Raw genomic sequence first — 17,331 nt, 5'->3', positions numbered from 1 at the left:
GTCCCGTTAATACAATTATTTCCCCTTTAAAACAACTACGTCCTCCCCCATGGATGAAGTCTCTTGGCAGCTTAAAGCATCTACTTCCTCAAATATTTTATCCGACCTTTCAGTGTCATATTTTCCTAGACTGAGCTAAAAACAGGAAGCTCATGTTCCCCAGTTATGAGACTGAAAGAAACTATCTAGCGTTGCATTTATACGCGTGTTAAGTTCCACATTTTATTTTAACTAAAGCTTTACATTTGAAAAGCATTAATTAAGTTGTAATATAACAGGTGGACCGAAAGCAATTTAAACAGCACCCTTTCATTTGCAGTTTAATTGTCTTGTGGTTATCGCAAGACTCCTGATAATTATCTTACAGACATGCTAATAATGGTGTGAACGGTCCCAGCGTTTCCCAGGGCAACCGCAAAAGTCTCCCGCCCACGGACGTCTCTGATTGGCTCCGGTAATCAGCGGAGTGTAGGATTGGTTTACACAGCTGCCAGTCTTCTCAACGAGTAGTATTATTCTATTCCCCGAGGAAGCAGCAGGGTGAAGTGGAAGATAAGACGTTGTCTTACAAAACAGCTGGGCTCTGTCAGCTCTTACAAAGGAACGGCGTTTCATGAGATGGTAAGGAGGCAATATGCAAGGAAATGGAAAAGATAGAGTACATTATTAATGGAAATGGATTTATTTGAGGTGTTTTCTGTATAATTCTGCAGGTGAGCTTTATGTACCTACTGCTGTCTACTTTTGAAGGCTACTTAGGCTTCTTCTGAAACTCTTCTCAGGTATGTGTCTTTATACAGCAGTCAAAACAAACTTGAGTGAACCTTCTGACAGACTACATCTGCACCAGATGTGAATCAGCATTGTGACATTTTTGTAATATGTGTATTTTTTCTTTTTATGATAGAAGCATATCATATATAGCCTATATTAAACTTAGCATTTTTCCTGTCTTCTCAATCTGTCCAACTTCTGCAAAATAGTCACACAGAAATCCAGCAGTGGTTAAGGGCTCTACTGTATATGCTTGATATTCCTGCAGCTGAGAGTCACAGCTATTGGTACAGTAATTGGTTGGGGGATTCACAGTGTAATTTCTTTATGGAGTTGGGGAGCATCTCTAGACAGGACCTCTTGTTTTTAAATCAGCCTAATGCATTTTATAAGTGTGATTCTTTCTGGTGGACATAGTAGATTGTGTATATCTTTTTGTCCATTGAAAGGCGTTTTCTTGCCATGAGACTAAAATGGCATAATTAATAATTGATGTGGACGGTTAGTTGAGGTTGGGTTATTTCATAGAATATTCAAATTTATTTCCTTCACTGAGTAGGAGCCATTTTGTTTATTTTAGTTTGGTGAAGGTAAATTGGGGAACTTTCTGATCATTTGTGTCATTTGTATTTTTTTTTTAATTATGTCAAATAGCATCATGTCACATATGTGCACAAAAAATTATACAGGCTAACTATCACATGAAATACACAAATACTATATTTTTTAAACAGGTTTTATTAGAAATTGGCAGTACAAAAACAATATATATATATATATATACACACAAATTACATATAGGCCCACATAACACATTTCATTTATTTTGTGCAAATGAAGGACAGGGAAGGTAAATGATGAAGTGCAGGCAGATAGTCTTTCTACACAGAAAAGATCAGAACTGTTGAGTTAATGCTTCTTGGAACTTTTTGGTCCATTCCGCTTCTTCTTGAGCATCAGACAGACCTTCTTCTTCTGTGTGTTTAATTTAATCCTGGACAATAGAACAGTGAAGGGGTTTAATTATTAGGGAGGCCTGAAAAGCTGAGCAAAACACATTCTTGACCCTAAATCAATGCACATCATTAATGGCAACGTAAACACTTAAAATTCACCAGAGACCTGTTTATTCTGACTCAACCATCCCTGAAAGCATTGGCAACGACAATCTGTATAATGCAAGCAAGGCTTGTAGTGCATATAACAAGTATTTTTATTCATATTTTTTATAAAGATCATGTTACTTTAAAACATTTTTAAATTATTGAATGCTAATTTATTCATATGCAAATATAGATTTTGTGTTGTATGTAGAGAGGGGAGCTAGTGAATCTATAGAATGAGAATTTGCGTGTACTAAGTAAATACTACTAGTGCTAGGATTTACTTCTGTCACAGGGTGGCAGTGTTTTTCACTGAAATTGCTTGAATTAAGTTCTAAATCATTATAAATTCATTATAAATAATAGTAAAATTGTCCTTAGAGAGGGCAGCTGTTGTTCACATACCTTTTATACCAGCATATTTGCAGTTTTTTCCCCTGCTTGGACTCTGGATTTAGACAAACTCGTTTACCTGACAGCTGGAGTCTGTGGAGGAAATCATTATGTTGTCAAATGTGAGCAAACCACTTCAAGCTATAGAATACATAATTCTTGATCTGAGTCATTTGCTCATGCCACCCTTCCGAACAAACTTCAGTTGAACTCTAAACTTAAATATACCGAAAATGTATTTGCATTTCCAGTTTCTTGAGAAAGAATTCAATGGATTTATTTGTCATATCATGCCCCCTCATGCCCAAATTCAAATTAACCGAATCCAATACTGGCTTTGGGCTTAGATAAATGATCTCAACTCGCGATGCGCCTCAACACGAGATATTGTGTAATATCCTCACACACTGTTAACAATGAACTGGATTTCAGAACTTCCAGAAGAGATATAATTTCATGTTAATTATTATAGACTTAGTTCTACAGTATAAAGTACAGAGTGCATTCATTTAGACAGGCGGTGGTCACCAAGTGTTTTTTATTTATTTTTTATTACTAAAAGAGTAGCATTGACATAACACTTTATGTGTTCTACATGAAAAAAAGTCATGCGAGTTTTCAGTGACATGAGGGCGATAAATGATTTTAGCAAATGATCTGTGGAAGGTGTGACTCGATCGGAATGACAAAGTTTAGACATGATTTCCGCAAAATTGTTTTAGGCAAACACTTTCTACCTACAATATATCAAAGATCATTTTAAGTTTTTTGGAAGCTTCACTCAAAATCCACTTGATTCATAAATGTGACCCTGGACCACAAAACCAGCCACATGAAATTGAAAAGCTGAATAAATAAGCTTTCCATTTATGTATGGTTTGTTAGGATAGGACAATATTTGGCCGAGATACAACCATTTGAAAATCTGTAATCTGAGGGTGCAAAAAAAATTAAACATTGAGGAAATCGCCTTTAAAGTTATCCATTTATGTTTGCGATTGTGCTGCATTTACTCCCAAAAATAAATGTTTTATATATTAACAAAATGTATATATATATTATTAAATTTACAAAATGTCTTCATGGAACATGATTTTTGGCATAAAAGAAAAATCAATAATTTTGACCCATACAATGTATTGTTGGCTATTGCCACAAATATACCCGTGCAACTTGTGACTGGTTTAGTGATCCAGGGTCACAAATCTCATGGAGCACTACACAATCAAATCCCCCTCAATTTGCATGGGAATGATGTTTGTTTACTCACATGATTTGAACCTGGTTGCAGAGAGGATTCTTCGGTATGATTGTGTAGTCTGTGATTTTTCTCCATTGCACTGAGCCAGTCCCCTCAATGCACTCGCATTTTTCTCGAATGGATGTTGCAGCAGTTCTGTTTTCTAAAGACGGATCAAGAAACATAAAGTCATGCGTCCCACATCACCCCCATGACCAATATCTGATGGAAATCTGCAAACAGTCCTCATAAGCCATTAAACGCTACTATAGACCTACCTGTAATGAAGTGTAAGCAGACTAAGAGCAGGAGCAGCAGGCTCATATTTCCTTGCAGAGACCTGAAAGCCATTTCACTAAAGCTGTGTCATTCACAAGAAAGTCTCTCTTATGTGCGTTTGCACCTGAGTGTGCACAGAACTGTCCTGCTTTTCTCCCTCACTTTCCCTCCTTGATGCGTTTCCTGTTTTGCCATATTAAGCAGGATCAGAGTCACATGATTTCAGGGAAATGCTTCAAGACAAGAGAAGTGATTTCTCAACACCTGTGAACTTACCTTGGCTGGTTTTGTGGTCTGGGACTTGTTTTGATCAAATGCTTTTCTAAATCCATGTAAGATGAATTGTTCATACTGAAGGGTTCCCACACCTTTTGACCAATGCATTTCTGAGACATTTCCATGACTTTTATTAATAGATTTATAGCAATTACTAGATGTTTAAAAAACTAAATATAGAAATTGCTTTAATTTTTTTTTTTTTTTGATGACTTGATGTCCAATTGTTGAATTGTATATCAGAATTCAGTCCTATGTAAACAAACATGAGAAAAAAAAAGAAAGTAGAGAAATGCATTGAAGTTCTCAGTAGTTCATGTTTATTAGTTTGTTTCATATTAAACTGTAAAACTGTACAAATGCATTTTTTCACATAATCATTGAATACATGTATTTATGACAAACATAAATATGTCTAAAAACATAAAAACTGGCCGATATGACTTGCATAGCAGGGCTCAGCTCATCCCTGTATAACATGTCATGTTTAGATGCTGTCTCTGTTGTAACACGTCTATTATATCTATTATATACACGCCTTCCTTTGGCCTCCATCCATACACATGTGCACTCCTCTGAGTTCAGCCTTTTCTTGTGTCCTTGGCTTGTTAAGTCCATATGAAAGTACAGCAGCGCCACAGGCTTTGAACATAATTTTCTTCTGATAATCTCCATCTGTTTAGAATTTTAGGTTAAGACTTGGCCTTCTTGGATTTTGCCTGCTTCCTCTTTATTTTCCTTGGCCGTTGGTTTTGTCGGCGTATGCAGTTTTTACTGTCCTTGCCATCCTTTTGCATCCTGAAAAAAACCCAGATGGATCAAGAAGATTAAAACATGCAGACCACCATAATATTTGGAGATAGTGAGTGATGTTTGGATATGCTGTGCTTTAGTTTACAGACTTATTCAATGATAACACTCTCTTACCTTTGCCAACATTGCAGAAGTCTTTTTCCTTGGCGTCCCTCGGGATTGAGACACACTTGATTATTGGTCTTCTGCTGTATGACTCTAATGAAAAGTACAGAGAATAATAGAGCATGTAAACCCAATGGTGCACATACATTTAGAATCTTATGAAGTAAAATATGTGGACTACTTACATGATCTCATTCTGGAAGCAGGTAGGTCCTTTTGGAGTGACTTTGAGATCTGAAAATGGTCCCTGGACTCTGTTTTTGACCTGTGGACACCGACAGGTCTTTGGAACATGTTGACTCTCTACCACATGGACTGTAAAAAAAAAAAAAAAAAAGTTAATAATTAATAAACAGCCATGATGTAACTCAAAAGTGTGGGGTCAGTCATTTTTTTTTATTTTTAAAATAAATAAATGTTATTAAAAAAGAAACATTAAATTGTTCAAACGTGACAGTAAAGACTTGCTATCAAGTTCTGTAACTACTATTTTGATACAAAAGATTTCTTATATTCTTTCTATTCATCAAAGAATCCTAAAAAATAAAGAATCATGGTTTTCACAAAAATATTAAGTAGCAAAAAAAATAATAATTAAACTGTGATAATGTGAAGGATTAAGTGACACTGAAGACTGGAGGAATGTCTTCTGAAAATTCAGCTTTGCCATCACAGGAATAAATTACATTTTAAAATATATTCAAATAGAAAGCAGAAAGTTATTTAAAGTATAAGAAAATATTTAACTTAAGTTATATCAAATAAATTCAGCCTAAACACAAGAGACTTTGTTCAAAAACATTTTTACAAATTCTACCAAAACCAAACTTTTGAATTGGAGTGTATGATTAACATAATTTATAATTAAACACGTTTTGAACATCAAGTTTTGCATAGATGTAATGCATTTTAACTAAGCAGAAATTTCATCTGTTCTCATCCACTCACCTGTTAGGAGGATACTGAGGTTGAAAGCCAGCAAAGCATAAGCTATCTGCGTCATGATGAGAATGTTTCTGTGTGTAAGTGCTGAATGGCCTGCTGACATTTTATACTCTGTCTGAGGGACTTCCCAGCTTCCGCTCCTGCCCTGTCGCTACTCCCAGTTACTCTCAGTCATTTTAACATGAATGAGAAAGATAGGAATTTCCAAAAGCCCACTGCTGCAGGAATCTTTAAAAATGTTGTCACATGCACATAATCACAATACAGTTCACACAATTCTTTCATTATTTACTCACCCTAATGTCATTCCAAACCCATATGCTGTTATTTTTTCACTGTATTGAAAGTCTTCTGAAGCCATATTATAGTGTAATATGTGGAACAGACTGAAATCATTTTTCACAAAAATATATCCCTATCCTATCCTTAAGTGGAATCTCATCTGCATCTATGCCATATTCAAAAATGTGTCAAGCCAGTTACTATTACTAATCCACACTTGTCACGTGATCAGGCGAGGCGGGACAGTTTTGAATATTGAAATAGAAAATAAGATTAGAGCTGCAATAATGAAGAAGATTTTCAGAGAATAATTAAAGTCATACATACATTCTATTTATATAAAAAAACAGCCATATGAAGATTTTTCAAAACTTTCCAGTGAAAAAAGTATTGCTTTGTGACCTTTCAGAAGGTCTGAAAACATGTCAAGGCAAGACTTACTGCAAGAACAACAAACATTGTCTAAACTGTAGGACCATGTGATTTCCCCTCATTCCTGTGATTACTTTCATTTGGTCCTCCTGCACAAGATTCATGGTGACATGAATGGGTAATTTGGATCATGTTGAGTCACATAACGCATGGGATATCCTTATTCGCTCACTGACTAATTATAGCCTATTATTAACTTCTTTTTCCTACCTTTCTCTCCCAATGTCTTTCTCTTCTCTAGCTGTAAGTCTTTCTATTGATGGAACACCACCATGAATCCTGACAAGATCTTCTATGTGAGGCTGAATGAGGAGAAAGTTATTGCAAAGTAAGAGTTCCACGTCTGACACACGCTGAACATTAGAAACACACCACCCAACTTAAACCCCTCAGTGTAACACATTTATTGTTTTTCAGGGCTGATATTTTGTCCCTTCTGAAAACGTACAACTGCTACCATGAAGGAAAGAGCTTTCAGCTTCGCATTCGTGAGGTATGTAACATCACTGAAAGTGAAACTTAACTGTGGATCAAATCAAGTCCTGGCTGATGATTAATAGATCTAATCTTGCCTACAGAAGAGTTGAGTCAGAGTGTGTGATACAAAAGGCTATTGTCTCAGAACGGAATTTCGTATGTGGGAAATTAGAGTGAGTGCTCAGTACAGCTGTTTGTCACTCTCTGCAAACCTAGATGGGTAAATGGGCCTAGATGACATGATTGACTGCATTTTTATGCAGATCCTATCCCAAATTGAACTATAACATCATTACAACCATTCATATTGGACTATGATTATTAGAATTTTTGATACTCTGAAATTTTACTGTAGGGTCAATTAGTTTAATAATAATAAACATCATGTTTCTAAGGCTACCAGGGGTAGTTTTGTAATTCTGTAAAAAAACACAAATTTACATTTAGTAGACGCTTTTGTCCAAAGCGACTTACAAATTAGGACTAAATAAAGCGAGTCATCGTGAAGAGGCAAAAAACAACGCAAGAAGTGCTCAAAATACGAAGTTCAGGCATTGTTCAGAGTAGCATAAGCCCGATAAGCGAGGATATAAGGAAAAGGAAAGTTTTTTTTTTTTATTTTTTTTTTTTATGTTAAGTGCTCACGGAAGAGAAGGGTTTTCAACTGTCTTTTGAATGTTGCCAGGGATTCTGCATTCCGGATGAGGGTGGGGAGAGCATTCCACCAGCATGGAACCGTGAATGAGAATGTTCTAGAAAGTGATTTTGTGGCTCTCTGTGATGGAACCACGAGACGTCGCTCGTTGACCAATCGTAGGCTTCTGGTAGGGATAGACAAATTGTTTTCCTATTGCAAATATGAATAATTGTCACGCTCGAAATCCACTGAAGACGAAGATAAAATCAAAGTTTATTAAACAAGAACTTACAAAAGGAGCCAACAATACGAAACAGTGTGCAAAGCACAAACAATACCGGACACTGAACAGAAGACAAGCAGGAACTAAATACACAGAAGATAACGAGACAAACACAGACAGCTGTGAAGATATTAGTGACCACGGTGATTGATGATGTACAGGTTATAGGTGTTCAGGTGATGGCCTATAGTGTGCAGGTGGGGAACATGAGGGATGTTTGGAAGTGTAGTGCTGTTGAGGTGTGACAGTACCTCCCCCTCCCAGAAGGCACGGCCTCACGCCGAAGATAGACCAACTGCGGAGGTAGGGGGCTCAGGAGGAGGACGAAGAGCAGGTAAAGGGCAGACAGAAGGTAGGACAGAAGGTAGGATGGACCGGGGCAGAGCAGGCGGCCAGGGCGGAGCCGACAGAGAGAGGAGCCATGGAGGAGGCAGGGCTGATGACTCCAGGGGGCCGACTGATGGGGGCGGAGCAGGTGAGAGAGGAGACCGACGAGTCCAGGTCCGGTGGGACATGGCGGGGGCCGCCGGCTCTGGCGACTGAGGTGCAGGCGGGGACACAGAAGGGCACATTGGAGACAGAGGGAGTGAGGACCAAGGAGGAACTGAGGGGAGTGAGGAGTCCAAAGGAGCCGGGGGGACGAGGCGAAGCCAGAGGAGTGCAGTCCAGAGGTGAGGGAAGGTTGACGAGCGACCAAGGTGGATCCGGGGGGACGAGGGAGCCTGGCGGAACTGGTGACCAGATGGGCCATGGTGGAGCTGAGGGAGGTAGGAGCCAAGAGGACGTTAATGGACCGTCGGGCTGAGGCGGAATCCTGGTCACGGAGGTTGGAAGCGGAGACCGGGGATCCACCGACCAGGCTAGAGCTGTAGGCCGGCAGACCCACGGCGACTCCACCTCCCTGAAGGAGGTTAGAGGAGCTAAGGGGCTGACAGGCAGTGGTGGAAGAAGGGTTGAGAGGTGTTAGATGGGAGGAGGTGGGAGAGGGAGGTTGGGTGGGAATTCAGAGACAGACTCACGGACAGAAAACTCAGGTTCGAGGACAGAAGATTCGGGTTTGGCAGGGTTGACGTGAAGCTCAGGCTCGGCAGGACTGACGTGAACAGTCTCTGGCTCGGCGGGCACGACGTGGACAGTTTCAGGCTCGGCAGGACGAGCCTCTGGAGAGGCGGTCTCAGCGGGACGAGACTCTGGACGGGCGTGGCCGTGGCCCTTCTGGCCAATTGCACTGACATCAGCCGCGGTGGATCTGTTATGCTGGATATTAGTTTTGGAAGTTCATAGATCGATCTGGTGGCAGCCCTGAAGGCTGGGATGACGTGAAGATTCTCAGACTGGGCAGGTATGATGTGAAGACATTCAGGCAGTGTGGCGAGGAAGATGGCTGGTAATGGTGGTTGAGTGGCTGCGTCATTATCCGCCTCATCCACAGTGAAGGCGGACCCGTTCAACAACAGCACGTGATCTAGGTATTGAGCAAATGAACAAGGTGTAGCAGCTGAAGTTGGCTGTTAAAGAGGAGCGTCCAGTCCAAGCCCAAACACGTTCTTAAGGACATCCTCTGTCCAGGTGAGCTGGTTTGATATCTCTAGGAATTCCCGCACATATTCCTCGATAGAGCAGCCATCCTGAAAACAGGTCAGTAGGTGATCGGTCAGGTTCAGATGGGTACGGGAAATGCCCATATTACTTTTTAGGTCTGGTATTCTGTCACGCTCGAAATCTGGTGAAGGTTATTAAACAAGAAGTTACAAAAGGAGCCAACAATACAAAACAGTGTGCAAAGCACAAACAATACTAGACACTGAACAGAAGACAAGCAGGAACTAAATACAGATAAGATAATGAGACAAACACTGACACTGACAGCTGTGAAGATATTAGTGACCATGGTGATTGATGATGTGGTGGTGATAGGTGTTCAGGTGATGGCCGATAGTGTGCAGGTGGGGAACATGAGGGATGCTGGGAAGTGTAGTGCTGTTGTATTTGGTGTGTGTGAAGCTTCTACTCGTTCTGTACCAGTCTAAGTTATATTATTGTAAGTAAACGTTTTGCATTGGAACTTTTGACTCCTCATCTTCTTCTGCCTGCACTGCACCCTGACAATAATATAGTATATAGATAGCCCATATTAATATTATAATATTATAATTTGTTTAAAAAAGTAAAATTTAAAGACAAAAAAAATAGTTTGTGTGCTACAAGTAAATGTAGACAAAACATTATAATGTAGAGAAATAAAGATTATTAAATATTTATTTTAAAATACGGGGTTAAATCTTCTCTGTAATCTATTAACCCTTTAGGTTAGTGCTAGATGATGATTTAAATCTTAAAGTCAGTTTGAAATGGAAATCTATTTTCTAAATGCGTGTTATAGATCTTATTGTGAATTCATCATTGCTTTTGTTTTGTTTTTAAAAAGATTTTTAACCTCAGAAAGTTTAATCAAAATGACATAACCTTCCAGTGAAAACATCTGACTTCTCTCTAGTGACATTTTTCCCCCCACTTTTGAGAGCAATGGCATCTCAAAATCTGTTGCTTTCGGTGAACGACCGAGATTGCAAAAAAACTGTTATTAATTATGTCTAATTTTATCTCAACAAGTTAACTTAACATGTATTTGTAATAGGAGGGTTGGTCTGGTCTGTCAGCAAACAGGACAAACATTGTCACACTGTTATGATCTGTTGGATCTGTTAAAGTCTCTGGGAAATCCCTCCAGGCTGTTTGTGTTTCTTAACGAGTTTAATGTACGATACCAAAAGTAAAGAGATTTTCCAATGCTCTGACAGACATAGTGTCTAAAATAACTGATTTTCCATTATTCTGAGTGAAAACATTTTATATGTATAATAGGACACTTTTTGTAATTAAATGCCATGAATGGAATAAGAAGTTTATCCATTAATATGCCACATTTGTACATAATGCAGCCTGGAAGATCAAGTTCGGTGCTTAAGAGTATGTGTGTGTCTCTTATTTGTTTCTGGTTGACTTTTGTTTGTCTTTGTCTGAATTGTTTACTTTAAAACCTCATGTGACTGAATGAGGACTTATACTCACATATTTATTCAGCTTGCTGTTACTTTTTGTTATTGTACTTTTGTAATTGTAAGGATTTTTTTTTCTTCTGCCGTAAAACTGATTGTGCAGACCAAACTGTAAGGCCTAGAGACTCAGATGGTAGGTCTCAATTTGGGGTGAGGCTGACATGCTATCAACCCAATTGGCCAATAGGGGGGCGTCCTCCGCCTGAGAGGATACAAGAGAACACAATCCTGTAAACTTTGGTTCCGACCACATTAGTTCCTAAGCAAAATGGAGGAAAAATTAATCATTTCTGTTGCGGGTTTCCCGTTATTGTACGACTTGTCATCCATAGTGTTGTCAGTTTGATTAGAAAAAGCCGCGCAACACTATTTATAGGCAACATTTTCGCGCTAGAACTTCTTTGAACTAAAAACGCTTGTTTTTTCAGCGGAATGCAATTCATTTGCTCAAAATAATAATGATTTTGACCAATTGCAGCTACGGTTTTTGCGGCCCCTTTAAATAAAGTTGTTAAAAAAATCACGCATTCTAATCTACGTCAGAGCGTCCCCGAATCTTTCTACGGCGTCGGTGGCAGGGCGGCAAGACCGGCAAAATTCGCGGTGTGAACGTACAGTAAGGGGCCCCAAAATGTTCGACGTGGGCAGAGCCACTTTTACTAATATGGCTATAAATCGAGAACGAAATGAGATATTTTCACCAAACTCAGTACACGTGTATAGGCTCAAACGTATAAAAAACAACAACAAAAAAACGATTGGACACTTGGTGGCGCTATAACAGGGGAAAAAAAACATGAAAATGGCTAAAACCACACAACTGTAAGTCCGATTGACTTGCACTGTCTTTGTCCAAGGTGCCATGATTGTCTATGAGGACATTGATGTATCTAAAAAAAACATGGCCGCCATCAGCCAGTAAAATTTGAGCACCTATTAGACAAGGTTAATGGAGGCCGATCGAAACGAAACTCGGTAGGTATGTTCGACTCATGGCCCTAGAGGTCTGTGAGAATTTTGAAAGAAATCGTCCACAAGGTGATGCTAAAGAGTTTTACGCCTCAGTAATCACGTGGTATTTCACACATCAACATAATATTCATATCATTTGATAGATCTCCTCATACTGAACAATTTTGCCTCTAGAACCACTGCTGTCAATCAAATCATTAAATATTCCCAATTATGAATAAATCCTAAATGAATACCCGAAACTTCACGAAAATAGGTGAGCACATACGACATATGATTCTAGGAGATTGGGCAATAGGTGGTGCTATAACAGTTAAAAAGCTTTATAAACCATATATTTCCTATGGTAAATTGCCTGTATTGGCTGTAAATGGTCTTTTCCGTCTATGATCTAAGTGGATACATGCTTGCTAAATACAACAATTTATTTGACACATATGCTTAAAGGCCTTAAATGCTTGAACCCTGATAGTTGCTGCTCGCAGCTATATTTATAATTATTATTAGTGTTGAAAATATGTATTGGCCATGTTTGTTGTATTGGAATGATTTACAGCTGCCAAAGGGATCTAGGGATCTAGGGATTCCTTAGCATTGCACGGATTCCACTGAGTAACTGCTCCTTGAGGGCATTTCAAAATGATGGTGAGTCACAGGTATTATGAGGTAAACTGATATACCAAGTAATATTTTAAGGCAATCTGTATAGAGAGAGAGAAAGATGAAAGACAGATTGCATGAGATAAAGACTTAAGATAAAGGTTCAAAGGAAAAGTGAGAGTGCTGAAAGGACATGAGTCACTGACATGGATTGCAGGAGCCTATAGCAGGAGTTGGCATGCTCTTGGTCCCAATGATAGTTCACTTCTTACAGGTCTTAAACCAGCAACCTTCTTGGTAGCAGCCCTGGCACTATGGGAATACCTCCGTTGATAAGGTCATTCAAAATGAGCTGTGTATTCTGAAAAAATACAACATATTAAATGAAGATGATTTACCAGTGCCCAATTTATTTTTGAGGACTCTTAAAAACATGAGAAATTACTTTTTTCCATTTCTGACAACTTTCATGTTACATCTTCTGCAGACAGTCAGATTAATACAGCTAGCCGAATAACTGCCATTGAGATAAAAATTGTCCTACTGTTCAAAAACGGCTCCATCTAGAGGTTATTAGAAACACTTTATTGCAAGATCACATTCCACTCACATTGCTTCTGGCTGTTTGTTTAGTCTTTCATTATGAGATTAGACTCAGCGACCACCCACATCTGTTTGCTCTGAAAAAATGGGATCTTTTTGGAAACTTTTGGAAAGTCCTAAAAACGTGTTAATATAGCCTAAGCTTACTACGGAAAAATGAATCATTGGAACTGACAATTTGCCAGGTTTGTGCATCACATCTTTGAAAGAATTTCCTTTTTATTTAATTTTTAATTTTTATTTATTCCTCTTTTTAAAGTAGACTATATCAAGTGCAAGAATAAAAATTACACTTTTGGGAGCAATTTCTATAAAATAACGTACTTAATTTTGATCAGAAAGAAATTATAATTCTGTCCTTTCTGCACAGTCGACATGGACTTTTATTTGGACTAATTATTTTGAACGAGTTTTTAATGAGATGGGCCTACAATCGGGGGCTCTGCTAAGGGGATAAAAGTTAGGACGATTCTAAGGGCCCATGCACTTTTGGAGCCCCCAGAGATCAATTTTATTAATGGCATGGGTGCGGTAGCGGGCCTAACCTCATAGTCTTTCATAGGGCCCCTATAAATTTCTAGCAGCGCCCCTGCCTACAATTGCGATGGAAATGGGAGGAAAAAGCCACTAAAAAGCTATTAAAATTAAACTTAATTCTTCCTTTCTGCAATGCATATCGAAAAATGTTATGATTCACGATACGAGAAAAGATGTGTTATTTTTTTCTAACCAACATGTTTTCTCTGCGTCCGCACTTCGCAGGTTGCAGGTCAGTGTCAGAATTAGAGCGTTCATTGAGCGCCCTCTGCTGGTTCTGTTCAGACAGTGCATGCTGTAAAATTAAAAATGAAATGTTGCCAACAGAGGCCGCTGCATAACTGGACTTATATCTCAAAAATATGCCTTGGAGACCTGAAACTGCAGTATACGTGGTTCTAACTGCACATAGATTTAGTTTTGTGTTTTAGCCCCTGGCCTTGTTTTATTTGCATAATTTGCTGATGAATAATATTGGGGGAAGTGAAAATGATTGATCTGTGAAAATGAAGGTGTACAGAAATCTTTACTATTCACAAGCTAGAACTGCCATAACATATTTATTATTATTCTTGATGCATTTTGTTCTCCCTTGTCTGTTGTCTCACTATCATAAGTGCTCAATATATTACATGGTCTATGTGTATTACAGACACAATTTGACTATGGTCAAATTAGTATTTCTTTATCAGTTTTAAACACACTCACATAGATAGATAGATAGATAGATAGATAGATAGATAGAGTACATACTACAGATAGATAGTTAGATAGATTGCGTACATACGATAGATAGATAGATAGATACAGTAGGTAGATAGATAGATAGATAGATAGATAGATAGCGTATATATAGCGTACATAGCCTACTATAGATAGATATCAGTTTTAGCAAAGAACACATTAACATTCTTGAAGTCATTTTACGTTTTACATTTATTTAAAAAAGCATAGAATGTAGAAAACCATGACTTTGACAGGGTGTAAACATTAGCACCTTTGTACAAAAAGTCTGTTCAGACAATAAATTAAGAAGTTCAGTTCAATCTTCCATTGCGTTCATCCATCAAACGTTCAGTGTTATCCTCCCATCAGCATGTCATTATGCTTTGGCGCATTAGAGTAACCACAAAGCAGCAGGTGCGCTGTCAGTCCTGCGCAAATTCTCTCCGTGTGACTGTAAGTGTGTCTGTGCAAACAACCAGTCCAGTGGATCTTTAGTGCCACAGTCCGTCTGGCTGCTGAACCTCAGTGTGACCTCATCCAGGCCGAGGGAAACGCGGCGGGGTTGCAGAGCCCGGGAAGAGCCCGCGTGCTTCCCCACGGGTTTACGCCTCTGAGTCCTGGATATCCTCAAAGGGCCGCAAGCAGGCATGGCCAGTTCTTTAATGGAGTTCACATATTCATCCAGGGTCTGCGAGAGGTCCTCGTGCGACTCCGTTATTGTCGGTAGAGGAGCCACAGACAGGAGTAATCTTCTGGGTTTCATCCTAGAGAGAGATGAGCAACAGTTAGTTATTTATGCAGTCTGCATTTGTAATGAGATTTTACAGTCAAGAAATGTTTAGTTTAATTTTTAATGAACATAAATCATTCAGTTGATCAGATATCTCAAATTTACCTGTAGGACAAGGTTCTAGCATCAGAGTGGTGATTGTTGTGGAGAGGTTGTGTCTGTGTTTGGTTTGCTCTGGTTTAGAGGCAGCTCAACTCCTTTTATACAGCCACGGCAGTTAAGGACCATAAGCCAAGGCCAATGGTGCTAAATTTAGCTAAGCTCTGACCTTGCATGACTGACAGGAAGTGTGTGTGTGTGCTGAATGGAGAGTAGAGAGGAAGCTGACCGCAGCTGCCCTGAATGTTTACATTACAGTAACAATGAGATGCTGGGAGCACTCGGCCCTCCACCTACATGACACTTGACTACGCTCACTCACAATTACAACAGCTGCCAACGCCATTACAGATTTGTATTTGTATTTTGGTCGAGGGTTTTTGTTGAAGAGCAAGTCCTCAGAGATCCAGTGGGGAAAAATCTGGTGGGCCTCAACTCTGACCTCTGTCTTGCTTTGTGACTGCGTTGAATGATTAAAGTTAAAGAGTCAAAGAATCACAATAAACTTCTGTCGAGGTTGGACTAAATTATTGTTCTCTGTGAATTCAGAAAGTAAATATAGCCTAGGATTGAAATTAGTTGTTGGCATATAAGTTCTTCCAGCTATAAAATTATGTAAATATCACCATAAAGGAGTTTTGTTTTAACACTGTGGTTTTGTGGTTCGCTGAATTAAAGTTTGACTATGGGGTTTTTTAGGTGAAATGCAGCTGGTAATAATATCAGAGATGTGAATTATAATGTTCACATGTAAATTATGTTTTCTCACCTCAGATTCACCCTTAAGCTAAAAGCAAAGATAGCATACAGTAGAGCTAAGAAAGGTGCTCATAAAATTAGGTTATACCTTTTAAACGTACATAAATAGAAGGCTGTTACATGCATCTATTACAACCAGCTATTTTAAGCAGCTGTCCTTAATCTTGCAGTTTAATCTCTGTGGTATATTTAGCTCTGTCACATGCAGTAGTCAGACGATACTGTTTTTTCTATGTGAACGGAAGAGACTTATCTACTTTGTTGACTTAGGCCTCGATAGTATTAAGACTGTGCTTAAGTGGCACGTTTCTGCCTGAAAAGAACTGCTTGAAGTCTGTCTGTCTGTCTATCCATCCATCCATCCATCTATCTAGTAATTTTCTAATAAGAAGAGGTCAGTTTTCCTAAGCCAGACATCACTTTCCAATCTGAAAAGCTCACAACCTCATGATGATGCCATTTTGTACACTACCGTTCAAAGGAGAGTGATTTTATTTTTTCAAGAAATCCATAGTTTTATTAATTGGGGATGCATTAATTGAAAGTTAATTTATAATGTATATAAAGACAGTTATATTGTTGTAAAAGATGCAAAAGAATGTCAATGCTGTTCTTTTGTACTTCATTTTCATGAAAGAATCATATATCATATCATAATCATATATCAAAGAAAAATATATCATGGTTTCCAAAAAAAATATTAAGCAGCACAACAATTTTCAACTGTTAATAATAATAATATTAATAAATGTTTCTTGAGCATTCTCATATTAGAATGCTTTCTGAAGGATCATGTAACACTGAAGATTGAAATGACTTTGTTTGATAACAAAATAGAAAAAAGTTATTTTAAATTGTAATAATATTTTACAATAAAATGTGTATTATAGCATTGTGACATTTTCCATTCAACATTGAACTAATAGTTAATATTACTGAATTGTAAGCACATCATTGTTCAGAATCACACTCGAAAATAATACATCTAGTACGTGTGCTGTATTGTACTCCTCCCAAGGTGTCTTTCCATAACCTCACCGTCTCCAATTGAATTTCTGCGCTTTGCAACTGCCCCTTCAGCACGTACACTTGAAACCGAGCTGAGACCTGGGCCAGCAGGATTTCCTCCGCCTGACAAAAGACTTAA

General features: G+C 38.5%; 3 protein-coding genes and 1 long non-coding RNA gene across 5 annotated transcripts in view; 1 reads left to right on the top strand and 3 right to left on the bottom strand.

The window, feature by feature from the left end:
• The first annotated feature begins 161 nt into the window (after nt 1-161).
• Nucleotides 162-17,331, top strand: part of rassf4a (Ras association domain family member 4a) — a 22,375-nt gene continuing 5,205 nt past the window's right edge. The window contains exons 1-4 of one of the 2 annotated variants that reach the window (XM_084092713.1): nt 162-621; nt 714-782; nt 6,884-6,970; nt 7,060-7,135. In XM_084092713.1, the coding sequence (XP_083948839.1) occupies nt 6,915-6,970; nt 7,060-7,135 (132 nt within the window). In that variant the 5' untranslated portion in view covers nt 162-621; nt 714-782; nt 6,884-6,914. Of the gene's footprint in view, nt 622-713; nt 783-6,883; nt 6,971-7,059; nt 7,136-7,794; nt 7,944-17,331 lie in introns of those variants that run through there. The other variant, XM_084092714.1, reaches the window with a different exon arrangement.
• Nucleotides 1,503-3,956, bottom strand: cxcl18a.1 (chemokine (C-X-C motif) ligand 18a, duplicate 1). The gene is made up of 4 exons (XM_084092716.1): nt 3,789-3,956; nt 3,541-3,673; nt 2,283-2,363; nt 1,503-1,768 (listed from the first exon to the last, which is right to left on the bottom strand). Exons 1-4 carry the CDS (start codon nt 3,859-3,861, stop codon nt 1,684-1,686), a joined length of 372 nt encoding a protein of 123 aa, XP_083948842.1. The 5' UTR covers nt 3,862-3,956; the 3' UTR covers nt 1,503-1,683.
• Nucleotides 4,363-6,090, bottom strand: cxcl-c13b (CXC chemokine 13b). The gene is made up of 4 exons (XM_084092715.1): nt 5,932-6,090; nt 5,169-5,298; nt 4,993-5,076; nt 4,363-4,863 (listed from the first exon to the last, which is right to left on the bottom strand). The coding sequence occupies exons 1-4, from the start codon at nt 6,029-6,031 to the stop codon at nt 4,758-4,760; spliced, it is 420 nt and encodes a 139-aa protein (XP_083948841.1). The 5' UTR covers nt 6,032-6,090; the 3' UTR covers nt 4,363-4,757.
• LOC311069511 overlaps nt 14,480-17,331 on the bottom strand; it is a 2,878-nt gene continuing 26 nt past the window's right edge. Inside the window, exons 1-2 of the long non-coding RNA XR_014603522.1 lie at nt 15,432-17,331; nt 14,480-15,300 (exon numbers count right to left, since the gene is read on the bottom strand). The exon at nt 15,432-17,331 is cut by the window's right edge and continues 26 nt beyond it. This is a non-coding gene — a long non-coding RNA (uncharacterized lncRNA). The remainder of the gene's footprint in view (nt 15,301-15,431) is intronic.

This window comes from Abramis brama, assembly GCF_963993115.1.
Source record: "Abramis brama genome assembly, chromosome: 19".
NCBI classification, from domain to species: Eukaryota; Metazoa; Chordata; class Actinopteri; order Cypriniformes; family Leuciscidae; genus Abramis; species Abramis brama.
The sequence above is the reverse complement of the archived record's forward strand: the minus strand, read 5'-3'. Positions and strand labels throughout refer to the sequence as shown.